At 33.0% G+C, this 27,343-nt stretch overlaps 3 protein-coding genes and 1 non-coding gene across 4 annotated transcripts; 1 reads left to right on the forward strand and 3 right to left on the reverse strand.

The window, feature by feature from the left end:
- Positions 1-3,930: 3,930 nt before the first annotated feature.
- On the forward strand, positions 3,931-4,002 carry TRNAE-UUC (transfer RNA glutamic acid (anticodon UUC)). Its single transcript has one exon. It is a non-coding gene; the product is annotated as a tRNA-Glu (tRNA).
- Positions 4,003-4,846: 844 nt separating this feature from the next.
- On the reverse strand, positions 4,847-8,046 carry LOC136063534 (F-actin-capping protein subunit alpha-like). Its single transcript, XM_065764062.1, has 6 exons — positions 7,863-8,046; positions 7,578-7,656; positions 7,320-7,397; positions 6,166-6,240; positions 6,048-6,083; positions 4,847-5,268 (listed from the first exon to the last, which is right to left on the reverse strand). Exons 1-6 carry the CDS (start codon positions 8,009-8,011, stop codon positions 5,161-5,163), a joined length of 525 nt encoding a protein of 174 aa, XP_065620134.1. The 5' UTR covers positions 8,012-8,046; the 3' UTR covers positions 4,847-5,160.
- Positions 8,047-8,727: 681 nt separating this feature from the next.
- On the reverse strand, positions 8,728-12,866 carry LOC111995163 (F-actin-capping protein subunit alpha). Its single transcript, XM_065764061.1, has 7 exons — positions 12,672-12,866; positions 12,371-12,486; positions 10,773-10,862; positions 10,137-10,201; positions 9,373-9,534; positions 9,088-9,166; positions 8,728-8,901 (listed from the first exon to the last, which is right to left on the reverse strand). Exons 1-7 carry the CDS (start codon positions 12,775-12,777, stop codon positions 8,743-8,745), a joined length of 777 nt encoding a protein of 258 aa, XP_065620133.1. The 5' UTR covers positions 12,778-12,866; the 3' UTR covers positions 8,728-8,742.
- Positions 12,867-15,370: 2,504 nt separating this feature from the next.
- Positions 15,371-20,211, reverse strand: LOC111995172 (uncharacterized). Its single transcript, XM_024027081.2, has 7 exons — positions 19,916-20,211; positions 18,628-18,746; positions 18,439-18,504; positions 18,079-18,276; positions 16,766-16,884; positions 16,472-16,577; positions 15,371-16,238 (listed from the first exon to the last, which is right to left on the reverse strand). Exons 1-7 carry the CDS (start codon positions 20,160-20,162, stop codon positions 15,603-15,605), a joined length of 1,491 nt encoding a protein of 496 aa, XP_023882849.1. The 5' UTR covers positions 20,163-20,211; the 3' UTR covers positions 15,371-15,602.
- Between the last annotated feature and the right edge of the window lie 7,132 nt (positions 20,212-27,343).

Raw genomic sequence — 27,343 nt, forward strand, 5'->3', positions numbered from 1 at the left:
AACAAGTTCATAAACACGTGACTTGAATATGAATACTTATCTATAAATATAGTTATATAGACTTAAATTTAATTCTGTAAGTTTGTGAATAGGTTCTGATGGGGGCTCAAGTTAAGAAAGTTCGTCCATGGTGGTTGTCCATAATCAAACCACGTCCATAATCTGATTACATCCAAAAAGCCTTAAGAGGAGAAGCCCAACAATGACATCATGTGCAGGAATAGTACACGTCCCTTTATAATAAGACCATCCAATTCCAGGTTAGTCGTCCATGGCACAAAGGCGTGGATGACCAGATGACACTTGATGAATTCTACAAGAACTTCTCTTAAAGTTCCATATGATCTGGCCATGATGTACTATTCTTAAAACGTGGAGGGAATTCCCTGTAATTCGCTCCACATACCCCATTTACCCATTTTCTCCATTAACTACTTACATCACCCATAATGGTGGTGGATCCGAACAAGTAGACCCACTTCAAACTCTCTATAAAAGGAGCAAGTCTTTTTCACCCAAGGTAAGTTCAACCATTCACTATCTTCCCATCTTTGTGTTCTAGAGAGAAAACTGACTTAATCGTAGGAGGGTCCTTGGTCGGGTTACACCGGTCACCCTTGACAGTTCTTTCTTTCTTTTTAGGACCTACAACCATCACTATAGCCTGAAATATTCCAACTTACTGATTTTTGTGCATCATCAGGTTCATATGATATTAATTAATAATCTTAGTTTATTGAATGTGTAAGATTGTTTGATGATGAGCTCAAGTTCCACTCGTCTTCGAATAAAAATTAAATGAACAAAACTTTTAACGCTTTGCTCAACTCATCTCATCTCATTTACAATCCTACGAGAGACTCAGCTTACCTCTAGTGCACTAGAACTAACACAATTTAAACACGTGTTAAAAACTAGTCATTTGTTCGGATTGTGTTGACTCCAATGCACTAGAGCAAAGCCTTAACCTCTTATAAGTAGACTCGCACCCCCTCGACTAGCACCAACCTAGCCTAATTTTTGCGGGTCCATTAAGTGAGGTGGGTCGGGTTGGCATGTTAGACAAATAAATTAATGGGTCAAGTTGAATAGCGAATTGAGATATTTCTAACCTGTCACATATTGCAAAGCTCTACCTTACTTATGACTCTCTCTCTCTTTTTCCTCTCATCTTTTCCTTATATTTGTATTTTTTTTTCATTTCACTTTTCTCCTCTCTTTACGATTTTGATATTAATCTTACTATATGTATAAGTCTAATTTTAAAATTTTGAGATGTTTTGCTTTTTAAGTGTGATAAAATTTCAATCATTCAAATAAAAAATAATGTAGTATTTATAATTATTGTTAATAAAAGTGATCACTTTTTCTTTCATTTTTTACTAACCCCCCACCCCCAAAAAAAAAATCTAACTCGCCAAGTCAAAACTGCTAAGATTCTAAATAGACCTATTAGATTTAGAGATTGTTTGGTCGAAATCCCAATCCGCCATTGGCATGTTGATTAAAAGTTTTGGCCTCCATCTGCACAACTCGAACCGTGCGCATCCTTACGAGGAATAGGTCATTTGTTTCTTTCTTTGTTCAGCAACTCGTAGTTCAGATTAGCATCTTCCTTTTGCTATAGTTTTTGGATGCTTGCAAGAAGGATGTTGCTACTGTTTTGACACTTCCACATGGTTCTTCTTTTTCAATTCTTCCCTTCTTCTACTTACAACCTTGTAGGAATGTATTTATTTATTTTAATTTTTTTTCCATTAAATTGAATAGGTTTTGTGTTTTTTTTTTTTTTGGTCTTTTTGCTTAATCTAATTTCCTTAAGTTTGTGATTTTTTGTTTTTTTGTTTTTTTTGTTTTGTTTTGTGTTTTTATGACATGGGTTCCAATGGTGATATGTTGCTTTCAACCTCTCAATTTTGATGTAGAGAATAATCTTCTTTTTAGGTTATTATTAAGCATGTCTTGATATAAATTTTATGATAAATTGTTCATAACAATATGATTTTTTTTGTTAAAATAGTTTTGGCTAACTAATTTTTAATTAGAGTTGTGTACTTTGACCTATAAAAGAAGGCAATCTGTCCATTTAGTCTTTTTTTTTTTTAATCAATCATCATATATGGATAAACATGATTTTTATCAATCATTAAATTTTATATTATTTTGTGTATCATTAAATTTAATATTTAGTACTTTTTTTTAGCTTTGCGAATTGTTACAAATTGCATATTTATATTACATGGACCCTGCATTTTATGATTGATGATCCACTAGGTGAACCCTACCCTAAAGAAATGTGCTACCCCTTCCCCCAAATCTTGAGAAGCAACTATATTTAGGATTCGGACACCCCTTAGGATTCATGCAAGTATTAGAAAATCATTTGTTTTTTAAAAATAAATTCTAAATAATATTAGATGACAATGATGACATGATGATATCTTAGAATATATTGTGCTTACAAAAATTAGTTAAATTCAATAGAAATAGAAAATACTTTATACGCTGCCTTACACTTTTCTTGCAGGTCAACAATGCACTAATGAAGATTTGCAAATGGCTACAAGCTGTAATACTAATGACATCAATAATACAACAAGAAGTAAGAATTAAATACTAAAGTTTACATTTTTAGTCATCAATCTTTTCTTACATTTACTAAAAATTATAAACTGGAATATCTCTTGAAGCATGGGTGATGGAACTTTGGAAAACCAACATTTGAATGCTCATATTATAATTCACTTAACAATGAGGAAGCAAATATTATGCTTATAGGATTCAGCACCGAAGAAATGAAGGACAAACAATACTTTGTGGTGGTCGATTCTTTCAACAATTCATAATTGATGCAAATACAACTATTGAAGAAAAAAGACTAAGGTTTATATGTAAATACCCTCAAAAAAGGTTTATATGTAACAAACAACCACAATTAAGAGTAGAATTGTACAAGAACGTGCGTGCATATGTAGATGGGCAAGTAATCTTAATCCATTCATCACATTCATTGCAAATTCGAAATTATGTAGTGATACCTATTTATTTACTTATTTTCTGTTACACAAATGCAATTTACTCCTTCCTTTATAATAATTTTTTTTATTGTTTTTCAAATAAAATATATATTCTATAAGTTTATGATAAAACCATGCAACGCACAGGTTTTTAACTAGTGTGTGTATATAAATATCCAACTTAGGTCTAGTGCTTTTGCACATTAAATCTTTTCAAATAAACATTCCAATGGATCCAGTACACAAGAAAACACTAGACCCAACCTTATCTAAATATAGTATACATTTTAAAACTCATCATTCTAACATTAGTTTACTCCCATGAATAGGAAATTAAGTAAATATAAATCACATTATTGGCAGATCAAAGTTAATGAATGACTTAGATCAGTTTAACGATATATTTCTTTTTTCTAAGAATGTAAAATTTTCTACAGTGTGAGATTTCATTGTAGAGTTTTGACATAAATTGTACAGTTAAAGCTTATCATATTGATAACCTTTACAAAATAATAATAATCATTTTGATATGGAATATCAACCACAAAAATTTTGATAAGGTTTCGAGAGAAAAAAAAATATTATTAAAAAAAAAAAAAAAACTCTCCTTATAAAAATGGACTCTACCTTTATAAAATAAATAATAATAATCATTTTGATATGGAATATCAACCACAAAAATTTTGATAAGGTTTCGAGAGAAAAAAAAATATTAAAAAAAAAAAAAAAACTCTCCTTATAAAAATGGACTCTACCTTTATAAAATAATCTTGTATATTATTTCAATTCAAAAATCTTGGATAAAAAAGTGGATTTCAATTAAATAATTAGTAAATTTTTGTATTTGTTTTGAATTTTAATGTTCCGGAAACTGATATATATAGATTTTTAGAACTACATCATCAACAAAAATTCCATTGTCGTCCAGCGGTTAGGATATCTGGCTTTCACCCAGGAGACCCGGGTTCGATTCCCGGCAATGGAAATTTTTGGTTTTATTTTTTATCAACAAAAAGACCTTTTTGTCCACGGAATTTTTGTTTTGCTTATTCAATAAAAAGACCTTTTGGTCCATCCGTACGAAAACCAGCTAAAAGAGTAACCTGCAATTTGTTTTCCGAGCTCTTTGTCATCTACATTTCCTGGTGGGTTCTAAACTTCTAATCCCTTGATTTATAAAATTAGACGATCATATTAAAGCTTTATTATTATTAATATTTTTTAATAGAAATGATCATGTTGAAACTTAAAAGCTTTAACCAAGGTATTTGTTGTTTCAGGTTTGACACTCTTCTCTCTTCGTAAATCTACCATACCTTAATGAGAGAGGAGAGGAGTGTGTTTAAGTATTTCGATTAAAAATAACACCTCTAGTCAAAATCAGTTCTTGTTTTACGATTCCACTGTTAAACTCCATTTATACTCAGGTTGCCATGTTAAATATGAAAAAGAAAGGAGTAGCGCAATTTCTAGTAGAACGAGGGTGTGCAATCAGCAATGAGTTCTTTGTCGTCTGATTTTCATTCAAATGTTTAAGGAAAATAATTGCTCAAACTATCACATTATACACTATAATTACAAATGAGTTATCGTTCTCCACAAACATCAGAAATGATAAACAACTGCAACCCCTTTCCTGCTATACACATCTTATAATACCTTAATGAGAGAGGAGAGGAGTGTGTTTAAGTATTTCGATTAAAAATAACACCTCTAGTCAAAATCAGTTCTTGTTTTACGATTCCACTGTTAAACTCCATTTATACTCAGGTTGCCATGTTAAATATGAAAAAGAAAGGAGTAGCACAATTTCTAGTAGAACGAGGGTGTGCAATCAGCAATGAGTTCTTTGTCGTCTGATTTTCATTCAAATGTTTAGGGAAAATAATTGCTCAAACTATCACATTATACACTATAATTACAAATGAGTTATCGTTCTCCACAAACATCAGAAATGATAAACAACTGCAACCCCTTTCCTGCTATACACATCTTATCAGAATAAACAATAGTACAGTACAGTACAGTACAGCGCAACAAAACTGAGGCACGAAACTCTGATGGTAGAGCACAAATCCCGCAGCAAACTAAAACCAGGGGGAACTTGTTACGCTATCTTTACTTTTACACCTTCAGCAACCATTCACTTTCCAATGCCTAGTTCTTTTGTAATGTCTTTTGTCAGGCTAAATTGCAAGGTATTATGCCATGGGAATAGGGTTCGAGTAACTGGAAGCTTTCTCCGGAGATCCTGCATTGAATTTACACGTATTAGAGGACTCGGAAACTATCTAGATGACAAAAGAAAGACCGAAAGGATGTCAACCGATCACAAAACCTACTAAATCTAATATGCCATATAAATCGAACAAATACTATAGCTTGCTTCTGGAAGTAAATAATAATAAGAGTTTAAGTTAGTAATAGTAAAGATTTTTTTGGTAGGGTAATCAACAAAAAGTAAGAGTAGGATCGAGACACAAGCAGTATAACTTAATTCCTACATTTTTGGCTACTTTCGCACTTAGTTCTTCAATAGCAATAAGTTCCCAAATATAGTGACCGAAGCTTTATACAGAGTATTGCAAGAGCAGATGCCCATTTATTTGAATCTACATTTAAGTCGTTGGTGAACTATACGTCCAACCATACCTGTGCTTCAGATCCTAATAAACCTATCATATTAATAGCCAACTCAGGCACTTCTACCCCATCCAATTTGTTGGAAACATATTGATTAATTTACAGATCTGTTCTAAAATAAACCAAAGAAAATATTTAAAGCATCTTCTCTTTAAAAATTATATTTATGCAATTTTATTATCAAATTCCATCAATTCCAAAGAACCAAATAGAGGATAAAAGTAATGCACAAACAAAAAAGTAGTAGTCCAAAAGCAGAGTTGTCACTGGTTGGATGATAACAGCAGTTAGCTCTTGTCAATTCATGCACATGCCTATGATCTAAAGAAGTGGTCCTAAGAAAAAAGAACCTAACCTAACTTTAAATTTGAAGGGAGAAAATAGTACCTTAAAAGTGGTATCCGGCAAATTTGAATAGGAATCCTGTCAATTATAACTGTCAGTAAAGGACTTTTGGAAAAATGAAAATAAACCATTTAACAAGAAGAAGAGGGATGTAGAGAACCTGAAGAGATGCCAAGTATTCTGTCTCATGGTGGCGAATAATGCTGGCTATAGTAATTGCACAATCATCAGGAGACTGAAACAAATATGAACATAAGACTAGGATAGGGAATAGGAAAAAAGAGACCAGAATTAGATGATTAGAGCAGGCATAACCATATAGCATCATCTAAGAAAATAAAAAATATTATAACAAAATTGAACAGTCTTGGAAGTACAAAATTTCCCTCTAAACCAATTTGGAGGAATATCCTCCAACTCATAATGTTGCAATTCATAAAACCATGCACATGTATTAAATCACATGAATTTTTAAATTATTTAAACAAGTCACATGACTCATTAAATAGGCCAAGTGACTAAATGTACCCATGGGTGGTCGTTTGAGTCGCCATGTAGTAGTAAGTAGGAGGAATTTTCCTTTAAACCCATTTGGAGGTAAACTCTGTCCTAATTAGAATGCTTAAAATTTACTTTAGAAAAAAGAAACAAAAGCATGGTTTTTCAAACAGAACTATGCAGGTAAATCACAGAAAACTTCTTTTTCCTCAAATTTCAAAAGAGCTAAATAACAATGACATTCCTCAAAGCAAGAAAGATCTGACTAACATTCTCAAAACAAATCCCTAAACTTTTCAACACACACACACACATATATATAAAACTTTTCAAACAAGATTTGATGTAAGCTTTTCACCTAGCATGGTTTTCATAATTACCAAGGAGGACATTCAATTGGAACAGTTACAAAGACCTCAAATCACAATTACTATTTTATTTCCTAAATCTAACAATGTATAATCTACCATGTCATTTAAAATTTTAAATGATGTGACACTGGATCCATTTTTAGATTTCTAAAATCTAATTTGAACCATGAAACAAATCCATTTCAAATAGAGAGGATCCCTTTCCCATCCAATTAGACTAGATAATTTAACAAGCCAAGTCATAAACAATTATTGCTTCCATATCACCATGTTCTTAACATCAACATTTACAAAGTCAAAAGGAAAGAATCTCACTATCTATGATAAGAGGAAGGGCACTAGTAAATCATGCATAATCGAGCTTTCATATAAATAACAGTAACAGTAAGAAAAAGTAAAAATAAAGATATAAATGATGCTGATAGACACGTGAATTTGTGCTAACCTGAAATATTGAAGAATCTTTGCATTCATGTTTAGCATCTAATTGCACATTTCCCTCTTCAAAATAATGGGCACCCACCTAGTGCAGAAGAAGAGTACATGGAAAATTTAATTTTATTGTAGGTTTAAATGAGCTCAATAAAAATGAATGCAGTCTGAATTTCATAGAAACAGAAAGAGTATAAAAGGTAGATATACACAGCTGATCTCTTACTTATAAAATACACACACACACACACACACAGCTGATGAGAAATACCTGCAGTTTGCCCTTTAGTTCTAGTAATTGTTCTTCATCCCTGAACTCAATGTTCCACACTGAGCGCCAACTTCCATTACTAAAAAATGTGCCATAAAACATTAAAAACTGAAAAATCCTTATCTACAAGACTCTAGATTCTAACAGATGAGGACAAGGCATGGTACAAGGATACACAGACAACCATGAGTTGGTACAATGTAGTTATGGCCTATCTGAACCATGATGCCAAATAAAGAGCATTAAAAAGAAATACTGCATTGTCATTTGACAAATTTCACTCACCAAAAATTCTGTGGACTAAGTCTAGTAGCGGAAATCACCACAGCAAGCTCAAAATCAGAACCTGGCCCCTCTACATCTTTTCCATTTGTACAGTAAACTGAGCAGATACCTTTTGGATAAGCTTCACCAACATACTTAAGTATTTCCATGTCCACAGCACATCTGTCAAGGAAAAAAAATGACATTATTAGCAACAGTCTCATCATATGTCTCAGGAGGAATTTTCCTTTAAACCCATTTGGAGGTAAACTCTGTCCTAATTAGAATGCTTAAAATTTACTTTAGAAAAAAGAAACAAAAGCATGGTTTTTCAAACAGAACTATGCAGGTAAATCACAGAAAACTTCTTTTTCCTCAAATTTCAAAAGAGCTAAATAACAATGACATTCCTCAAAGCAAGAAAGATCTGACTAACATTCTCAAAACAAATCCCTAAACTTTTCAACATACACACACACATATATATAAAACTTTTCAAACAAGATTTGATGTAAGCTTTTCACCTAGCATGGTTTTCATAATTACCAAGGAGGACATTCAATTGGAACAGTTACAAAGACCTCAAATCACAATTACTATTTTATTTCCTAAATCTAACAATGTATAATCTACCATGTCATTTAAAATTTTAAATGATGTGGCACTCGATCCATTTTTAGATTTCTAAAATCTAATTTGAACCATGAAACAAATCCATTTCAAATAGAGAGGATCCCTTTCCCATCCAATTAGACTAGATAATTTAACAAGCCAAGTCATAAACAATTATTGCTTCCATATCACCATGTTCTTAACATCAACATTTACAAAGTCAAAAGGAAAGAATCTCACTATCTATGATAAGAGGAAGGGCACTAGTAAATCATGCATAATCGAGCTTTCATATAAATAACAGTAACAGTAAGAAAAAGTAAAAATAAAGATATAAATGATGCTGATAGACACGTGAATTTGTGCTAACCTGAAATATTGAAGAATCTTTGCATTCATGTTTAGCATCTAATTGCACATTTCCCTCTTCAAAATAATGGGCACCCACCTAGTGCAGAAGAAGAGTACATGGAAAATTTAATTTTATTGTAGGTTTAAATGAGCTCAATAAAAATGAATGCAGTCTGAATTTCATAGAAACAGAAAGAGTATAAAAGGTAGATATACACAGCTGATCTCTTACTTATAAAATACACACACACACACACACACACACACAGCTGATGAGAAATACCTGCAGTTTGCCCTTTAGTTCTAGTAATTGTTCTTCATCCCTGAACTCAATGTTCCACACTGAGCGCCAACTTCCATTACTAAAAAATGTGCCATAAAACATTAAAAACTGAAAAATCCTTATCTACAAGACTCTAGATTCTAACAGATGAGGACAAGGCATGGTACAAGGATACACAGACAACCATGAGTTGGTACAATGTAGTTATGGCCTATCTGAACCATGATGCCAAATAAAGAGCATTAAAAAGAAATACCGCATTGTCATTTGACAAATTTCACTCACCAAAAATTCTGTGGACTAAGTCTAGTAGCGGAAATCACCACAGCAAGCTCAAAATCAGAACCTGGCCCCTCTACATCTTTTCCATTTGTACAGTAAACTGAGCAGATACCTTTTGGATAAGCTTCACCAACATACTTAAGTATTTCCATGTCCACAGCACATCTGTCAAGGAAAAAAAATGACATTATTAGCAACAGTCTCATCATATGTCTCCATGTGTATTTGGAAGGAAGTGGGCAGTGTGCTATGCTGCCATAACCTTTGGTTATATTTCTCTTCCTCGAGTAATAATATAAATGAGCATGCACCACAGTGAATCTAAAGAGATGTTACAAATTAATAGCATAACTCTGGCTCCACAATAGCAGAAACCCACATGGTCAATATCATGATGCACAGAAAATATGTGTTTGATACATCACAATTCCTGGACCATGAAAAACCTTCATAGTCATAGTTTTGTCTATTTGAGTGCAGCAAGAATATCTGTAAGTTAAAAATTGACAAATTAAGTAGTTACTTGGGGGGTAACAATCAAGAGGAGCTATTTTGAACTTGTGAAGGCTAAAAGTACTCAAGAAAAAATAACTTATTGGTAATATAAATATATTATAAATGTCCAACAAGAATGCATCAAAGCCACTAAGCCGCTAATGTTGTTCAAATCTTTTATAATTTAATAGCCAGATACTTACTTCAGTTGAAAAGCAATCTGATAAATATTATGCAAAAACATTTCAATCCATGAGATTACAAAGGCATACCGAAATTCCTCTATATATGCAGATGGAAGTTCCTCATCCAGAGCCGGTCTTGCCCCTGTACAAACCTGAACCAGTTTACCATGTTATTTTAATATAATGGGTGACACAAATTCTACCCAAAAAAAGCTGACACAAGTTAGAGAACAACACTTGACCAAATCCAGAGAGACAGAGAGAATAGCATGCATATAACATGCTCCAACAAAATCCATGCAATCTAATTACAAATGTGAGTACATGACACAATTAATTAAGTACTTCACCTGAAATCACAGAGAATTAGACATTTGACCATAATTACCAATTCCATAATGCAATTCCAAGAAAAATATATTTAACAACTACACTGAAATGTTTGCCTCCATAGTAATTTGTTTAAAATATTTATGATTAGAACTATGAAATCCATTGATATTAAGTACAACTAATTTGTGGCATCAAGATTTCCCTTATTGATTACAATCTCATCTTTCACGTAACAATGTTTTGTAGTATGTGATAGGTGAGACTGAGCTATGCTTTGAGATTTAAGCTTTGGCTCAAGTAAGGCAATATACCTGAATGCTCCTTACCATTTTGGTTAATATCCTACTCACTCAAGAGAAAATAATGAAAGGAAAACAAGACATTAATTACTTGTTTAATGTGGTCAATTTTAGCAACTTGGGCAGTCCTAGGCTCAAGATACTCCTTCTCATTGAGTTCCCCGAATGATGTAACCAGTACCTGCATGACAGCAGTGGATTAAATATATTATTATTAGGTTTGAAATTCAGAACCTAATTTAAAAACAAGATTTTTCAGAGCATGATTTGATAGACCAAAAAAGATAAATAACTAAAAGTATGGGTTCAATATATTCAATTGGCATATATCATATATGAATTTTCCACTATTTAATCACAATGTCATTCATTATAAGCTCTCTTTTTTTAATAGCAATGAAAAACACTAAATCCTAATTCAACTAAGATGCTAGAGGGCTACAAATTTGGCTATCATTTAGTTACAAACTGGAGAGGTCAATTATAGAGTAGTGCCAAGTTCAATGTGAAGTACCCACCAGTTGCACGCTTTAGATGATAAATTCACGTGGTGGGGTCCATATGATCCACATGGCCTAAAAAACTAACCACACCAATTTGGAATTTGGTTTGAAATTCAGAACCTAATTTAGAAAAGAAGAGGAAAGCATAGTTCAATAAAATCAAGTGAATATGAATTTCTTTTTTTTTAGGTACATCATATATGAAATTTTGACTATTTAAAATCATTGTCACTCGTTAAACGCTCTTTCTTTTTTATTTTAAATTGTGATGCCAAAACCTAAATCCTAATTTAACAACTGGGATGCTAAGGGTATAATTAGGATTCTCTCCATTTGGAATGGATCCATTTCATGGCTCAATTTCAAGTAAAATGGAGAGGATCCCATTCAAAAGGCACTACAAACTTTACTATCATTTAAATACAAACTTTAACTTGTGGTACCTAAAAGTTGCACGCTCCACATGAATTCACATGGTGCAGCCCATATGGTCCACATGACTCAAAAAACTTAGAAAAAACGTCAATTTGTAACCCTTTTGTAATCAAAATTTAGAGTAGCATTGTTTGGCCTCCTTTACAAGGAGAACCAAAGTTCAAATTCCATCTCCCCCACTTGCTATAACACTTAAATTACCAAAAAATAAATCTATGAACACAACTATTTCATCCACTTTTACACGACTTGCTTATGAGCAAGTTCTAATTGGTGAATCAAAAAAATGATGTTAGCGATGAGCCCATATTCTCAGTTTCCCACAAATCATAATTTGGTGAAAAAAAAATTAAGGCAAAATATGTTGTGCCTGGACATTGCTCTAAAATTCATCAAAAACTATAGAGACATAAAAGATTTTACAACCTTAGAGGTGGCAAGCTGTTAATGGTAGGTACAAGAGTAATGTCAGTCGTTGGCCTAGATGAGAACCAGTAAAAACTTGCCACCTCAACTATTGTGAAATTTATAGGGGTATGCAGCATTACTCAAAATTTATATTACCTCAAACAACTAACTAATGCCCATCAAGCGCCACACACACAATTCTTCAAATTGACATCACATTCACTCTTTAAAGTAAACTATCAATGCAAATGATCAAAATGAAACCCTAAAATTAAAATTAAACAACATACACAGACAAAAGACACGAGTCTTTTGAGCAATTCATTAAAATTCAGAGACTCACATCGCCGGCTCGGCCGGGCATTCCAAGGCAAATCATGTGTGATTTGTTGTACAACGGAAACGCCTCCGAAGCTGCCTCGTTGTACAATGCGTCGTCGTTTAGTATCGCTTTCACATCTACCAAGAAACCAAACAAAACGAATAGAAAATTCCAAAATGTACAAACAATCAACTAATCAGCACCGCACAGAGAACAAAATGCAAATCTGAAAAATCGTAGAAGAAAAAAGCCAATGCGAATCCAAATTCCAAAAATCAAAAATCAAAAATCAAAAAATTCACACAGAGAGTGAAAAAAAGACCTTTGGCAACGTATTGGATTTCACCGACAGGAGAGTTGAGAAGGAACCATTTGGCAATCTCGTTCTTCTGCTTGTCGCTCAGCTCTGTTTCTTCAATGTCCGCCATTTCTCTCTCTCTCTCTCTCCCTGTGTTTTGGGAGTGTGGGAGATTTTGAAAAGGAATTGAATTTGCGGTTTGTGTGTGTTTGTTGTAGAGGGGAGAAAGAGGATCAGGATTTGATCGGGACCGTTAGTTTGGTTTGGTGGTCTGTATGATTAGAGAAATGGACGGACGAGATTGTTTGGGTCCCACGGAGGTAAGCAATCAGACCCACGTGGTGTGAGATCTGTAAAGTGTCAAAAAAAGGTGTTGTATCGTTTTGTGTTGAGCGTGATTGTGTGGGCCGAAATTTGCTTTCTATTATTATTCTGGATTTGATTTTGATGATTGTTTATTTTTAATTTTTTTCAAATATGAACCAGACTCGACTTCATTATCAAACTAAAGCAGAGACAAAATAATGTGAGACTCATAAATAATAGATAATTTAAGTAAGAAATTAGCTTATAATTGGTGGTCAAATGCACACTAATATGTGTATGCTTTATTTATTTTCTTATCAAATATGTTTGATATTGTCCGTAAGAGAAAGAGATACTTGAGTTAATTAAATAGAATGATTTTCGTTTTTAAACCTATAAAAAATTGATATACCAACCTTATATATTGTTAATATTTTTTTTACTATAAAAAAATTAAATTATAGTTAATAACTGGATGTCTTATAAACTTATTTACAAACTTACATAACTTATTCTCAAGTCTATATTTGTGCTCATTTGACTCCAAATTAAAAAAATCAGTTTATTTTACTATTCAACTTATTTTTACTACTATTTATGGGCCTAACTGCACTTTTTTGGTATTATTCGTGGGTCTCACTATACTATTTCAATTAACTTTTACCTTTATTTACAGTACTTTCAGCAAAAAAAATTTCAATTTCAGCGAAATAAACGGATCTCAAATAGTCTTTTAGTATAATTTTATATATGTATACATGTAAATTTAGACTTTCATTTTTAAGTAGGACTAAAATAGAGTACATGAAATGTAAGTTGAGTAAAAGTGTAAATGGAGACTAAGGGGCAATAAAACTTGATCACTAAGAGATGCTAAAGAGTGAGAGCTTTCTGTATCTTTGATTGATAATTCATAAATATGGAGAGTTTGTATTGAATGATAAAATAAGAGCAGAATGACAAAGTAGAGAAGCACATTGAGAGTATTATTGTGATATTATTTTATCAAACACTTTAAATAGTAATATTAAGTCCTATTTAAAAATTATTTTTATTTGTTGTTATAAATTTATTTATAATTTCAAGTATATTTATATTGATCAAATGAGTTTTATCCCAAAAAAAAAAAAAAAAAAAAACTTGTTACAAGTATGATGTGGGACGAATTGACACAGTAAAGTTCTATGGGGGCAAGGCAAGATAGGGTAAGGAAGTTTGCCCTATCATGCAAAGCGGAGGGGTGAAGACCTCATCCCATTACCCTTACCTATTAAGTTTATGTGTGTGTGTAAAAGATTACCATACAGCCAGCTATACTTTGTGGTACTGAATGTTGGATTGTTAAGAAAAATGTTAATACCATGTTAACATACAAGGTAAATATAAGGATCAAAATGTTAATCAAAACCTAATTTTATCTCAAACACAATGCAAGCTTGAGCTCAATATCAAGTTAGATTATATGTTCTAGTTTATTATTATTATTATTATTTTAATCAAACAAGTTCAAGTTTATGCAAAACAACTTGAGTTAATTAAATAGAATAATTTTCATTAATAAATTTCTATAATATAAAGGATACATTATTGTTAAAAATTATGAATAAATTTTATTCCAAAATGGATTATTTATATTATAAATAATTTTCATTTAGTGATTGATATTTTTTTAAAATTTATTTAAAAACTGACATAATTCAATATCAATTTTATTTAAGTATATTTTTGTACAAGTATATTTATAAACAAATAATATCATATGTATTGCAATTGAGTTTCATACTCATGAAAACATTCACCAGAGCATTACTATGTTTGAATTATGTTTGTTTAATAGTTGAACCTAAAGTTAAGCTTGATCTACTTATTTGCTAAAATGAACATAAGCAAAAATTTTCTTAATTTGATCCTAAGTCGTTCATAAACAACTTGATTCATTTATCACCCTAAATGTAGACGTGAGATTCATTAGCCAATGACTCTTCTATATATATATATATATATATAGGAAAATTGGCATGTTACTGACTTAGAAGACTCTTGAAATTTGGTATATGATAAAAATGGGGTTAGTGCCTTGTTGTTATATTCATATTAAAATGATGTTATACTCATCACAACTTTTCACCTCAATAAATTTTACTTTTTATGTCTCTAGTGTTAACTCATAATGTAGTAATTAATTATCACCTGTTTTTGCTAAGTTTGATTTCAAGGTCAACTGTCAAGAGTCTCATAGCTTAACTGATTAAGAACTCCTAACATTTCGGGTGAAAACATCTAAAATTCAAATCCCTAATTTTCCATTGTACTATCAAATTAAAAAAAAAAAAAAAATTCTAAGGTCAACCCTGAGATTTAAAGATATAAATTGTTTATGCAAGATGTTGCATACTTGAGTTGAATATAAAAAAGAATGAACGAGTCAATTCGCAAATTCCAATTCATAAGATTTCTCTCTAAGTACCTCGTAACTCAGTGACATTACCCAACTATCTCTATTGGAAAAATTACGTTCAAATATCCTCCCTCCGCTTATTGTAAGGAAAAACAAAAAATGGTGTAACATTTTTAAATTCCCCTCTGCCTAGCTTGAACTTAAATTATCATTAACAATAAATTTTTACAACAGTTCCTACACTCATAGTGTTAGCAATGGTTCCACTGACGGAACACATTATCTTCCAAAAATTGTTTCCATGCCTTTAAGGGGCCAACTTCTCTATAATTTGCAGAGAACTCCTTTGGTCTAAGATTCACAAATAAGCCGCTGGCAGCAAAACCCATTAGCTCAGTTGGGTCCATATAACCACGCATCCTCGACACAAGTCCATTCCCATAGGATAAACCAACTTTGAAACTCCGATCACTCAAAGCAGGCTCTTGAGGATAGTTAACATTTAGCTTTGGTTGTATCTTTGTCTCTTGTCTCAGGGAAGAAGCAAGTCCTTGATGACAAGTAGCATCATCTATCCTTGATAGGTTGTGTGATTCTTGCCTCAACAAAGAATCATCTTCAGAAGATAAATAGCCCCCCATCCCAAATGAATCCCAGTCAACTTGCTGCAAAATCTCAGCTGTTCGATCTGTAAATTGTACCGGTTGTTTTTGTAATTGCATAGCTTGTTCAAGAGCTAATTCATCAAGTTGAGCTTTCATCTCATGTAATCGATGACCAATTCTTGAAGCTACAGCATTGTATAATTTTCCTCTTGATACATGTGCTTCTTTTTCCACGTTGAGTAAATCATCAAAATGGATAGGGTCTCCAATCAGTACTGTTACCTACATATTTGAGGCATATGAAATAATAAGTTAGCAATGACAGTGGCTGCAATTTCATTATTATTTTAGCCATTAAGATTACCAACATAATGGCACTAGAAAATGGGGGAAATAGTGAAGTCCAAATTCAAGCTTGGTAATGATGGTCTCAAACTACTATGTATTGATAACAATTGGTGTGCCCGTTGCTTAGAATCTTCCACCAACAAAACATTACCAGTAAGATGACTTACCGTCTTTCTAACCCTTGGGATGTTAGCTCCTATTGGCATGATATCCTGCATACCAGTATGTACAAATGGAAGAACCATGGGAATATTGTCTGCATCCAGGACCAACCTGTTTGGGTACGAGTGCACAATAGTAAATATTCATGCTTCAAAGAAGAGGAAATAGCAAATAAAACTTTGCAACTGGCAGCAGCTGCTATCCAAGTGCCAAAACTTAACAGAACAAAAGACATCTCTCTGTGTCTCCCTCTCTCAAAAAATTAAGTAAAGAAAAAAAATTCTCCAACAGACCCTTACCTTCCAACACCTCTCTTGGAAGGCCCCATGGTTTTTCCACCATCTCGAGAACGACCACCTTCTGGGAAGATATGAACCCACCCACCGCGATTTAATTTTGCAATAGCCATATCCATGCCCTGAAGCAGTTATTAAGCAAGATGAGAACATGAGGATAGTTATCACATAGCTTAACATTATGAGGAGAAAATAAATATTTGAGTATTGAAATGTCAAATTAACATAACAGATATAGTAATTTATATATCTCATGAGACTGGTGGATACTCTCTCTCCTGCAAATCACATCCTTCTTCAGTCTTTCAAGCAGAAATTATTTTAAAAATAATTTCACATTTTAAATCAGAAACAAGTCAACATCTGGGGCATATAAGGTGTAAAGGTTCCAAGCTGTGTGAAAAAGCAGCTAAGCCCTCAAACTGTCAAACACCATATTCAAAAACTGAGGGGGGAAAAAATGTAAATGTGCATGTGCACACGCAAAGATGGGAAGAGATGAACTCTGACAGTGGCTAGTATCCTATAAGTTATAACCTTGCTACGAAGTTGTGGTCTATGGCATTCGCATTGTTTGGAGTTTATCGGGTAATGCTGAAGATGGTTGTTGACTTACAGTTTGTTGGCAAGAAATGTTTGCTTGTTACCAAAATGATGTTATTTGGATGGTTGCTCCCACATTGTTTAATGTGGCTGTCTTTGGAGGGAGAGAAATGACCAATGCTTTGAAGATTCTGAATGGTATTTGCCGGATCTAAAATTATTTATCTTTAAAACCATGTTAGATAGGATGTCTGTTGCGAATGCCATTGAATTACCCAACAACTGGTTTTTGGAGGGTGTGGTCAGTCTATAGGATTTATTGCCCAAAGGAGAGTTCCAAAGAGCTCTTCTTTAGAAAGGTTCCTACGGTGTAAAAAATAAAATAAAAGAAGAAGAAATTGATGTTTGTTGTGGAAAGTTATCATCCATGTTCAATTTGTGATTTGATAAGTCATTGTAATTTGCGTGCTTGATTGTATTGTCCTCAGTTGCATACATCCTATATACTTGGTTGCTCTCATTTTTCCATTATTAAAAAAATAAAATAAAGTAAAATAAAATACTTATCCCAAAAAAGAAGAATTTATAACCTTGTTGTCTATCATATCAATGCAAGAGTAGGAAAGAAACAAGAAAAAATATTGTAAACAGAACCCTCTTGACAATACCCCTTGGCACAAATAAATCTATACAAGTCACCCACCAAGTATTTCTAACAGCATCAAACAAAAGTGCAATATCTTGACTAACTGTAGACATGCTTAGAGGAATACCTTCTGATAAAGACCCTCACCACGGGCAAGCGGCAAGACTTTGACAGATCGAAAGAATGTAGAAAAAGCAGGATTGCTAAAACATCGGTCAGATGCACAAAGTGTCCATCTCAAGTTCTGTGCATCCAGAAGAACACGTGGTGGAAGCAGTGAAGCAATAACAAGCGGGTCATCCAGTGAAGCAACATGATTACTGACCTGAAAAACATAAAATTCTCTTTCAAACCATACACTATTATTCAATGATTAAATCAAGATGGAAATTGAAATTGGCATTATACAAAGTTGCAAAATTAGGCAAAGCTAAATTGCGTAAAAACACATTCTAAATTAAATCCATATAATTTGAATTGTTCATACTGAAACAAGAGGCTTGTCCTTGGGTCTATGCAGCACCGCATCATGCAATTTTTCCAAACCATAAACCTGCAACAAACACCACACAATAACCCAAATCAAATATTGCACGCATCAACATTCCAACCGAAGAATTGAATAACTGGGTAGAGAGGTGTAACAAAAAATCGAATGCCATGCAAATTCACTGACCTGAACATGATTTAAGCCGTTCATAAACACATGACAAACGTTTCCCAAAACAGGCAGAGCCACAGCTTGAACCATGCGAAGAAGAACAGACTCTTCTTCAGCATTGAAGTCTTTACTCACTGTGGCAAATTGGATTTCATAATTCAGAATTTAAACATGCTTATTTTTTAACAGTATTTCTTATATTTTACGTAAATTGATGATCGATCACTAATTAGTCAACTGCACAAATTAACACCATTTTTATTAATAGAGAATTCAATTTGTGAACTTTATTGCCTTATCATCAAAAGGTGAATTGTGAAGATATATATGATAATTCAATTGTTACAACAACAGGGGAGAGGAGATTCGAAATTCATAAAGAAAACCAAGCAATGCCACCACTGAGCTACAATGCTCTCGGCCATGAATTTTCAATATCTATGACTAATCTATCTATCCATCTATCCATATAGGTATATAGAGCTGCCAACAGGTCAGTCAAACGAGAATCAACTCCTTACAAAAAGTACACCAAAACCCGAGTCATTATTGATAAATAAGTAAAATTTGATAATTCAATTGTCACAACAACTGGGAAGGCAAGACTCGAACTTCATTAAGAAGACCAAGCAATGCCACCACTGAGCTACGACGCTCTCGGCCATGAACTGTCAATATCTATGACTAATCTATCTATCCATATGGGTATATAGAGCTGCCAATAATTCAGTCAAACGGGAATCGACTCCTGACAAAAACTACGCCAAAACCCGAATCATATTGATAAATAAGTAAAATTTGAGAATTCAAATGTTAGATTCAAACTTCATAAAGAGGACCAAGCAATGCCACCACTGAGCTACAACGCTCTTGGCCATTAACTGTCAATATCTATGACAAATCTATCTATCTATCCATATGGGTATATAGAGCTGCCAATAATTCAGTCAAACGAGAATCGACTCCTTACAAAAAACTACGCCAAAACCCGAATCATATTGATAAATAAGTAAAATTTGAGAATTCAAATGTTAGATTCAAACTTCATAAAGAAGACCAAGCAATGCCACCACTGAGCTACAAAGCTCTCAGCCATGAATTGTCAATATCCATAACTAATCTAACTATCCATCTACCTAACTTACATAGAACCGCCAACAAGTCGCTCAAACGAGCATCCAATCCTTACAAAATCTACACCAAGACCATAACAACAATGCCTTAATCTCAAAGCTTGTGAGCTACACTAATCAATGTCGTTCACCATTATTCTTTTCCAAATTTCCAGAATCAGGAAAAATACCTCTTTTGCGATAGAAAGTAGAAGAAGAAGGCAGGGACTCCCTGCGGAAATCTCTGAACCGTCGGAGCCACCGGTCGACGGTGGAAGAGAAGCAACCGTCGTCTCCGTCTCCGTCGCCCGCGAAAAGCAGTTCCCGGAGGCGGCGGCGACGGTCGACGGCGACTCTGAAACGGTCCCTGAGACGGATCTGCAAAGCCATTGCCTTGCTCTTCCATAAATCGCCTCTCTCTAACCTCTGCACCGCCATTGCTGCTGCTCTTTGTCCACAAAGAAAGCGAGGGATTTCAAAGAACCATAAAGAGAGAAGAGAAAGATGAGAGGAGAGGAAGGAAAAGCAAATTGTGCTTTGTGCTTTGAATAGAAGAAGGAAGGAAAGGAAAGGAAAGGGTTTTTGAGAGAGTGTGTGGGCACCAATAAGAATCCTATTCCGACAATAGTGTGGTTTCACAGTGTCATATTTGGTGCTTGTTGGGCACGAATAGTCCAATAATAGTTTTTTTTTATTTTTATTGTATTTTTTTTTTTTTTTGGAGGGTTAAAATATAGTTAACAAGGTATGGGTTAATGCCTATTATGTTCAAAACATTTTAAAATTGACCAATTTAATCTCTAATTTTTTTTTTTGCTTTTTATCATGGTGATTAGGGTTTAAATTAGTCAATTTTGAAAGATCTTAAACTTGAGTAACATTAGCGCCCAAACATCCATTACTCATTTTTCTTCCTTTGTCATGGTGTTAGAGTTCAAATTAGCCAGTTTTGAAATGTTTTAAATTTAATTTGTCTTTTTTTTTTAATATCTATAATGATAAATATAGGGAGATTTTTATTTATATATTTTTTTTTGGGAGTTAAAATATAGTTACCTATGTTTGAGCTAATACCAATCAGGTTCAAGACATTTTTAAAATTGACCAACTTAGTATCTAATCTGTTACTCTTTTTTTTTTTTTTTGCTTTTGTCACAGTGATTAGTGTTCAAATTTGTTAGTTTTGAAATGTCTTAAAATTTGTTAGTTTAACCTAAACATCAAGAGTGTTGACTATATATATATATATATATATAAGAAACATTAGAAACACAAAAAATTACAAGAATATTACATACACAAAAAATTGTACAGCATGTTGATATGGAAAATAGTAATTAATTAAATTGTTGTAAAATTTACTGTGCCTTTAGCCTTATTGCAACCAAAAAAAAAAAAATCATTATTTTTTTTTTCAAAATTTGCTGATGTAGCAAATTTGATTGGAATAATATGATTTTCAAGTAATTCTACTTGTGAAACTAATTTTATTAGCACCAATAGTAGCAACTCATGTAATAATTATTGTGAAACTTTCGTGTCTATAGTTTTGTAAAATATTTTCATGGACTTGGGCGGACCTAAACACTTGACTTAATGGTTTTGGGAGTCAATTAGGTATCTACGTCTATATTCACACATTAATATCATGAATGCTATTAAATTACAAATTACCTACACGTGTTTTAGTTCCATCACAATTTAATCCAAACGTAAATTGGTAAAAAGTGTAGGTATTAAAATATTTGTGAGACTAATTTGTCATATATGATAAAAAAATTAACGATTTTATTTTAATCTAAAATTTTGATGAACTCAAATGTAATAATTAAAAGTATGTGAATTAAATTTTGATAACACAAAATTACATTGGCTGAATTGTAAATTCGATTAATAAAAATAAATACTCCCATTACTTATATATATACTAGCCTCATCACATGCGCTTTACGCATGAGATGAGTTTTTTTTTTTTTTTGGTTAGTGGTCTTATTTTATAGAAAAAAACTGTGTTTATTTTATTTTATTTTATATATATATATATATATATATATTTTTATTTTGAAAATTTAATTTATAAATAAATAAATTAATTTGAAAATTAATAGGAGAGTGGGCATATTTTTTAGACAATGTTTTAGTGAGAGTTAGTTATATTTTTACGAGATTGTCCTTTAATTTTATTTCTACTTAAACATAATAATATAGGGATATTTTTGAATCAAAAAATAAAAATCTAAATAGAAAAAATTTCTTAAATAATAGTATAGATAATAGATATATAGTGAGAGTTTGGATACAAGAGTTTCCTGCATTGCGTTTTTAATGCTGCGTTTTCAGTTTTTTTTTTTTTTTTTTTGCAACCTTTTGACTAAGTTAGCAGTGAACAGTGTACCTGTGCACTATTTACAGACCCACAAATTTCACATTTTAACAATTTTTTTATTAAAAATGGGTCCCATGGCACTATTCACACATTTAAAAATTATTTTGCTACAGTGTTTTCAACAACAATCATCAATTTTTAGCAACAATAAGCTATATCCAAACAGACCCATATACACACTCCCATTATTACTTGTGAAAAAGATATAAAATTTTTTGTATAATTTTGCTGTCCTTTTCAGTTTCAATAAAAAAAGAAGTATCTTTTTTGTATAAATATCAATGTAGGGCCATGTTGTAGGGAATGGTGCAGGGAAGTGGATAAGGATAAGAGAGAGGCCCACATGAAAAGACACCCGAACCGAAGGTGAAGACGTGAAGTTGAATGGAAAGTTCGAGAATGGCCCTTTCCATTATAAAAATAAATACCCAACAACCATGATATCTTGTATATTGATGATAGGATAGGAATTAAATAGTCTGATTACCTTCCTTCCCCAAAAAAAAAATAAAATAAAAAAATAGTCTGATAAATTTGTTTCAAAAACATAGTCTGATAAATTCCTCTCTAAAAAAAAAAAAGTAGTCTGATAAAAAGTTCAAACATTGCTTTTTTTGGTGTGTATATAATAAGATTTTTGATTATCAATATAGCCTATTTTCATATAGTAGTCTGATTATCATATAGCAGGCCCAAGGCCCATGCCGAGGAGTACAAGCTATTTTTGAGGGAGAGGAGGAGAGCCTATTTTCCTAAATCCACGCCGAGGATACCTTGTCCTCGGCCTGACAAAGGTGATTTTGGGGAGAAGCTAACCCCAAAGTAAGCTGTCACTCTCGCATTTAATACACTCAACTAACCCTCCTGGCCGCATTAATGGGAAGGTAATCCCTTGGCAGGATAACGTTGGTTAGAGTGAGCCACTTGAGTGCCGATAAGGCCTCTGATGGGACGGACAACCAGAAGAAAAGCGAATAGACGATCAACAGATGGAAGCAGGAGATAGGAAGATGAAAACTATAAAAGAAAAGCTAGTAAAACAAAAAAGGGGGGGGGGGGGACANTATAAGAAGCAAGAGTCAGGGTTCAAATCTCAAGAAATGAATTTCACATACATATACACTCAAATTAGCTAGAATAAAATTTTGTCTTGTATAAAAAATAAAAAATAAAAAGTCATTCTTAATTGTTCCTAGAGTTGATTAATATTTTCTCACAGTTAAAGAAAGGAAAAAATGAAATTATTAAGAAAGAGAAAAATATATAATTAAGAAAAATAAAAATAAAAATATAATTTTTGAATAGATCTATTTATTAATTGTGTTAGAGTGTATATCCTACTTTAACACGAATCCATTCACATTAAATATTAATTATAAAAATTCTTATCGTATTCATGTCGTATTTGCAGGTTATATTAAATATCATCACTCTTAATTTGCAATGCTTATTCAAATGCACAATCTTAAACTTTAGAAGTTTTTAAAATGTTTTATTTTTACTGTGAAAAATGTTGTTATATATATATTGTAGAGATTCAATTTGGATTAACCCTGAGTGATGGGTTCTTAGCCCAATAAGCCCAAACAATAAATTTATAGAGAGTGGGTTGACAGGCTTAGGTGCTGGCCGTCGATCACCATGCACAAACTTTTCTTAAAAAATGCTAAGTGTTTCCTTACAAATGGGGGAATGCTCATCGGCTTGTGGCCGAGGAGGCCTCAATGTTCCCTCTTTCTGTTGACATGTTGCATGACATGTTCCCCATACAAGATATGGCATCTGGGCCAATGGAAGAAGTCCTTATTGTGTAACAACCCACAGAAGGTCCTGCAGAAGGTCCTAATGAAGATGCACTTCGGTTTATGAAATTGCTTGAAAATGTTAATCAACCTTGTTATGAAGGTTGTAAGCATTTTAACAAATTGACAGCTATTGTGCATTTGTACCACATGAAGTGTCTTAATGGTTGGACCAACAAATCATTTACCATGTTGTTGCAATTTTTGCTTGATTTTCTTCCTTCAAATGCTAAGTTGCCAAAAGATTGTTATAAGGCTAAGAAGATTACTAAGGATTTGGGCTTGCATTGTGAGAAAATTCACACTTGTCCTAAAGATTGTATTTTATATTGGAAGGAGAATGCCAATCTTGAAGCTGGTCCAAATTGTAACCATTCAAGATAGGAAATTAATGAGTCTAAAGGTTAACAAAGTTCTAATGCTTCCTCCAAGAAAAGAAAGAAGAAAGTTATAAAGATCATACGGTGGTTCCCCTTAAAGCCAAGATTGCAACGACTATTTATGTCTCATGTAACAACCAATCATATGAAGTGGCATGCCAATGGTCATGTGAATGACGAGTTACTGAGGCATCCTGATGATTCTGAAGCTTGAAAATCATTTGACTCTAAGTAAGTAGAGTTCTCATCTGAGACTCGTAATGTGAGGCTTGGATTAGCAGCCGATGGATACAACCCGTATGGAAATATGAGTAGTACTCATAGTACATGGCCTGTCATTTTGATCCCATACAATCTCCCTCCATGGATGTGTATGAAAAGGTCTTCTTTCGTGCTATCATTATTGATTCTCGGTCCAACCTCGCCCAGGAACGATATAGATGTGTACTTACAACCCTTAGTAGAAGAATTGAAGGACTTATGGGATGTTGGAGTAGAAACGTTTGATGTGTCTTCCAAAAAATCATTCCAAATGCATGTTGCATTATTGTGGACCATAAATGAATTTTCTGCATATGGTGATATCTTGGGTTGGAGCACCAAAGGTGCTCTTGCATGTCTCCCTTATAACTATGATAGCTAGTCTTGTTGGTTAAGATATGGAAGGAAATTTAGTTACATTGGACATAGATGATTCTTGGATAGTGATCGTAAATTTCGTAAGTAGAAAAATTCATTTGATGGGCATGTTGATATGAGATCAACTCCTATTATAGTATCTAGAGGGAAAATCATGTTACAAACAGATGTTGTAGCTGATCATGTATTTGGGAAGAAAATTGTTAATTTGCCTAATAAAAGAAAAAGAGGGGAGGAAGCCTTAATTGTGCGGAAGAATAGAAGTATATTTTTCACATTCTCTTATTGAGAGCACCATGTAACAATCTTGACGTGATGCATATTGAAAAGAATGTAGTCAATAATATAATCGGCACATTATTGAACTTGGATGGCAAGACAAAGGATAACTTGAAGACACGTCAAGACTAAAAGGATATGGGTATAAGAAGTGAACTTTACTTGGAAAAGTTTGGGAATGATCAAACACGTATGCCACATGCTTGTTACCGTATGAATGCTAGTGAAAAAGATGGTTTTCTGCAAGTTTTGAAGGATGTAAAAGTGTTAGATGGATATTCTTCAAACATTTCACATTGCGTTAAACTAAAAAAAAAACGCAAGATTAGTGGGATGAAGAGCCACGATAATCACATCTTAATGCAACAACTTTTTTTGATAGCAATACACAGATCTTTATCCCTTGAAGTGAGTAGGCATTTAATTGACTTAACTTGTATCTTTAAGGAGATATGTTCCAAAGTATTGAATGTGGAGGAACTTGGGGCTCTTGAGAAAAGAATTGTGTTGAAATTGTGTTGAAATTGTGTGAATTGGAAAGGATATTCCCTCCCTCTTTCTTTACAATGATGGTACATCTAGCCATGCATTCGGCTAGTGAAGTCAAAGTTGGTGGCCCAGTTCATTATTGTTAGATGCATCCCATAGAGAGGTAACACATATGGTAACTTGGTCTATTTGGTTTTGTTTAACTTATCAATTTCCCGTTGTTGATCTTGAGTTTTCTAATAGGTACTTGTCAAGACTTAGGTCTGACGTGCGTAATAAAACTTATCCAAAAGGCTCCATTGTAGAAAGGTATATAGTAGAGGAATGCTTAGCATTCTGCTCACGCAATTTTAAATCTATTGAAACTGCATTCAATCGGCCTATAAAGAATGTCAAGGAATCCATGGGTGTGGTGGTGAGTATTACACTAGATTTAAATTCATGGATCCAAGCACATCATTATGTGCTATTCAATTGTGAAGAAATCACCCTATTTCGCAAGTAAGTAATATGTTATTGCGTATCCTTTAGTGGCATTCAAGCACAATACTCTAACTTAACACTAACACGTTTGTCTACATAGTGTACACATAGTGGAGATCAAGACTAATTTCTCTCTTCTTGTAACCGATGATGATATTCAAAAGTAGCACATGGAGAAATTCTGCAACTGGTTTAGGAACTATGTAAGTAAAGCATATATATAAAACTTTATTGTCTATAATAGGTGATGTCAATGTCTATATATAAAACTTGATTTTAACACTTTAGATAGTATACTTATAATAAACGTCATTGTCTATAATAGGTGATGTCAATGGATGCATTTGAGAAAAAGAAATTTTCTGATAAAGTCATATGGCTTGCTCGATATCCAAATAATGAAGCAAAACAGTTCAAGTGTTCTGTTATAAATGGTTTGAAGTTTTGCACCAAAGACTCTAAGGCGACTAGGAAAACTCAAAATAAAGAAGTTTGTGATGTTACTGAAGGTGGTGCTACTTACTATGGTGTACTAATCGATATTATTGAGTTGAACTACTCTGACAAGTATCTATATGTACTATTCAAATGTCAATGGGTTGACGTTATTAGTGGGAGAGGATGCAAAAAATATGAGTTTTGATTTCCTTTTGTCAATTTTTCACGATTGATACATATGAGTGATCGATTGATTGATAAGCCTTATGTATTAGCATCTCAAGCTTTACAATTGTTTTATGTGGAAGATGTGAGACATAAATATTGGGCAGTGGTGGTCAAAACAAAACCTAGGGAGGTGTTTGATGTTGGTATTAATGCTTCACATGATGATAATGGTGATGATGAAGTGGGTACCTATCTTGAGAATGTACCTTATAATATAACTACTGATAATGCATGTGATGATGCAAATGACAGCCATGCTTGGGCTCGGGTTAATGAAGAAGGAACCATTTATGATACACCATTGATTAGTGAGGATGAATTGCTTTAACAAGACTTTATCGATGATGAAGAGTTTAGTGATGATGTTTATGAGTCTAATGATGATGACTGCAATGATGATGAGTCTAGTGATGATGAGTGTAGTTAATACTTTTGTTATCACTCATTATATTTTGCCTTAATGATTTGAGTTTCAAAACCTCTCTCTGGTTAGTT

This window comes from Quercus suber, unplaced genomic scaffold, assembly GCF_002906115.3.
Source record: "Quercus suber isolate HL8 unplaced genomic scaffold, Cork oak 2.0 scaffold_539, whole genome shotgun sequence".
NCBI classification, from domain to species: Eukaryota; Viridiplantae; Streptophyta; class Magnoliopsida; order Fagales; family Fagaceae; genus Quercus; species Quercus suber.

Bases quoted from the DNA above. Each gene is read 5' to 3' on its own strand.
- LOC136063534 (XM_065764062.1), bottom strand. From the start codon at position 8,011: ATGGAAATACTTAAGTATGTTGGTGAAGCTTATCCAAAAGGTATCTGC. The intron at 6,084-6,165 runs GTTCTCTACATC...TATAATTGACAG, and splicing joins AATACTTGGCATCTCTTCAG to GATTCCTATTCAAATTTGCC. The intron at 5,269-6,047 runs GTACTATTTTCT...AATTCAATGCAG, and splicing joins TGCCGGATACCACTTTTAAG to GATCTCCGGAGAAAGCTTCC.
- LOC111995163 (XM_065764061.1), bottom strand. From the start codon at position 12,777: ATGGCGGACATTGAAGAAACAGAGCTGAGCGACAAGCAGAAGAACGAG. The intron at 12,487-12,671 runs GTCTTTTTTTCA...GTTTCTTGGTAG, and splicing joins AATCCAATACGTTGCCAAAG to ATGTGAAAGCGATACTAAAC. The intron at 9,535-10,136 runs GTATGCCTTTGT...TTTCCTTGACAG, and splicing joins GCATATATAGAGGAATTTCG to ATGTGCTGTGGACATGGAAA.
- LOC111995172 (XM_024027081.2), bottom strand. From the start codon at position 20,162: ATGGCGGTGCAGAGGTTAGAGAGAGGCGATTTATGGAAGAGCAAGGCA. The intron at 18,505-18,627 runs GTCAGTGAATTT...TGTTTGTTGCAG, and splicing joins ACGGCTTAAATCATGTTCAG to GTTTATGGTTTGGAAAAATT. The intron at 16,239-16,471 runs GTAAGTCATCTT...TCAAATATGTAG, and splicing joins TCCCAAGGGTTAGAAAGACG to GTAACAGTACTGATTGGAGA.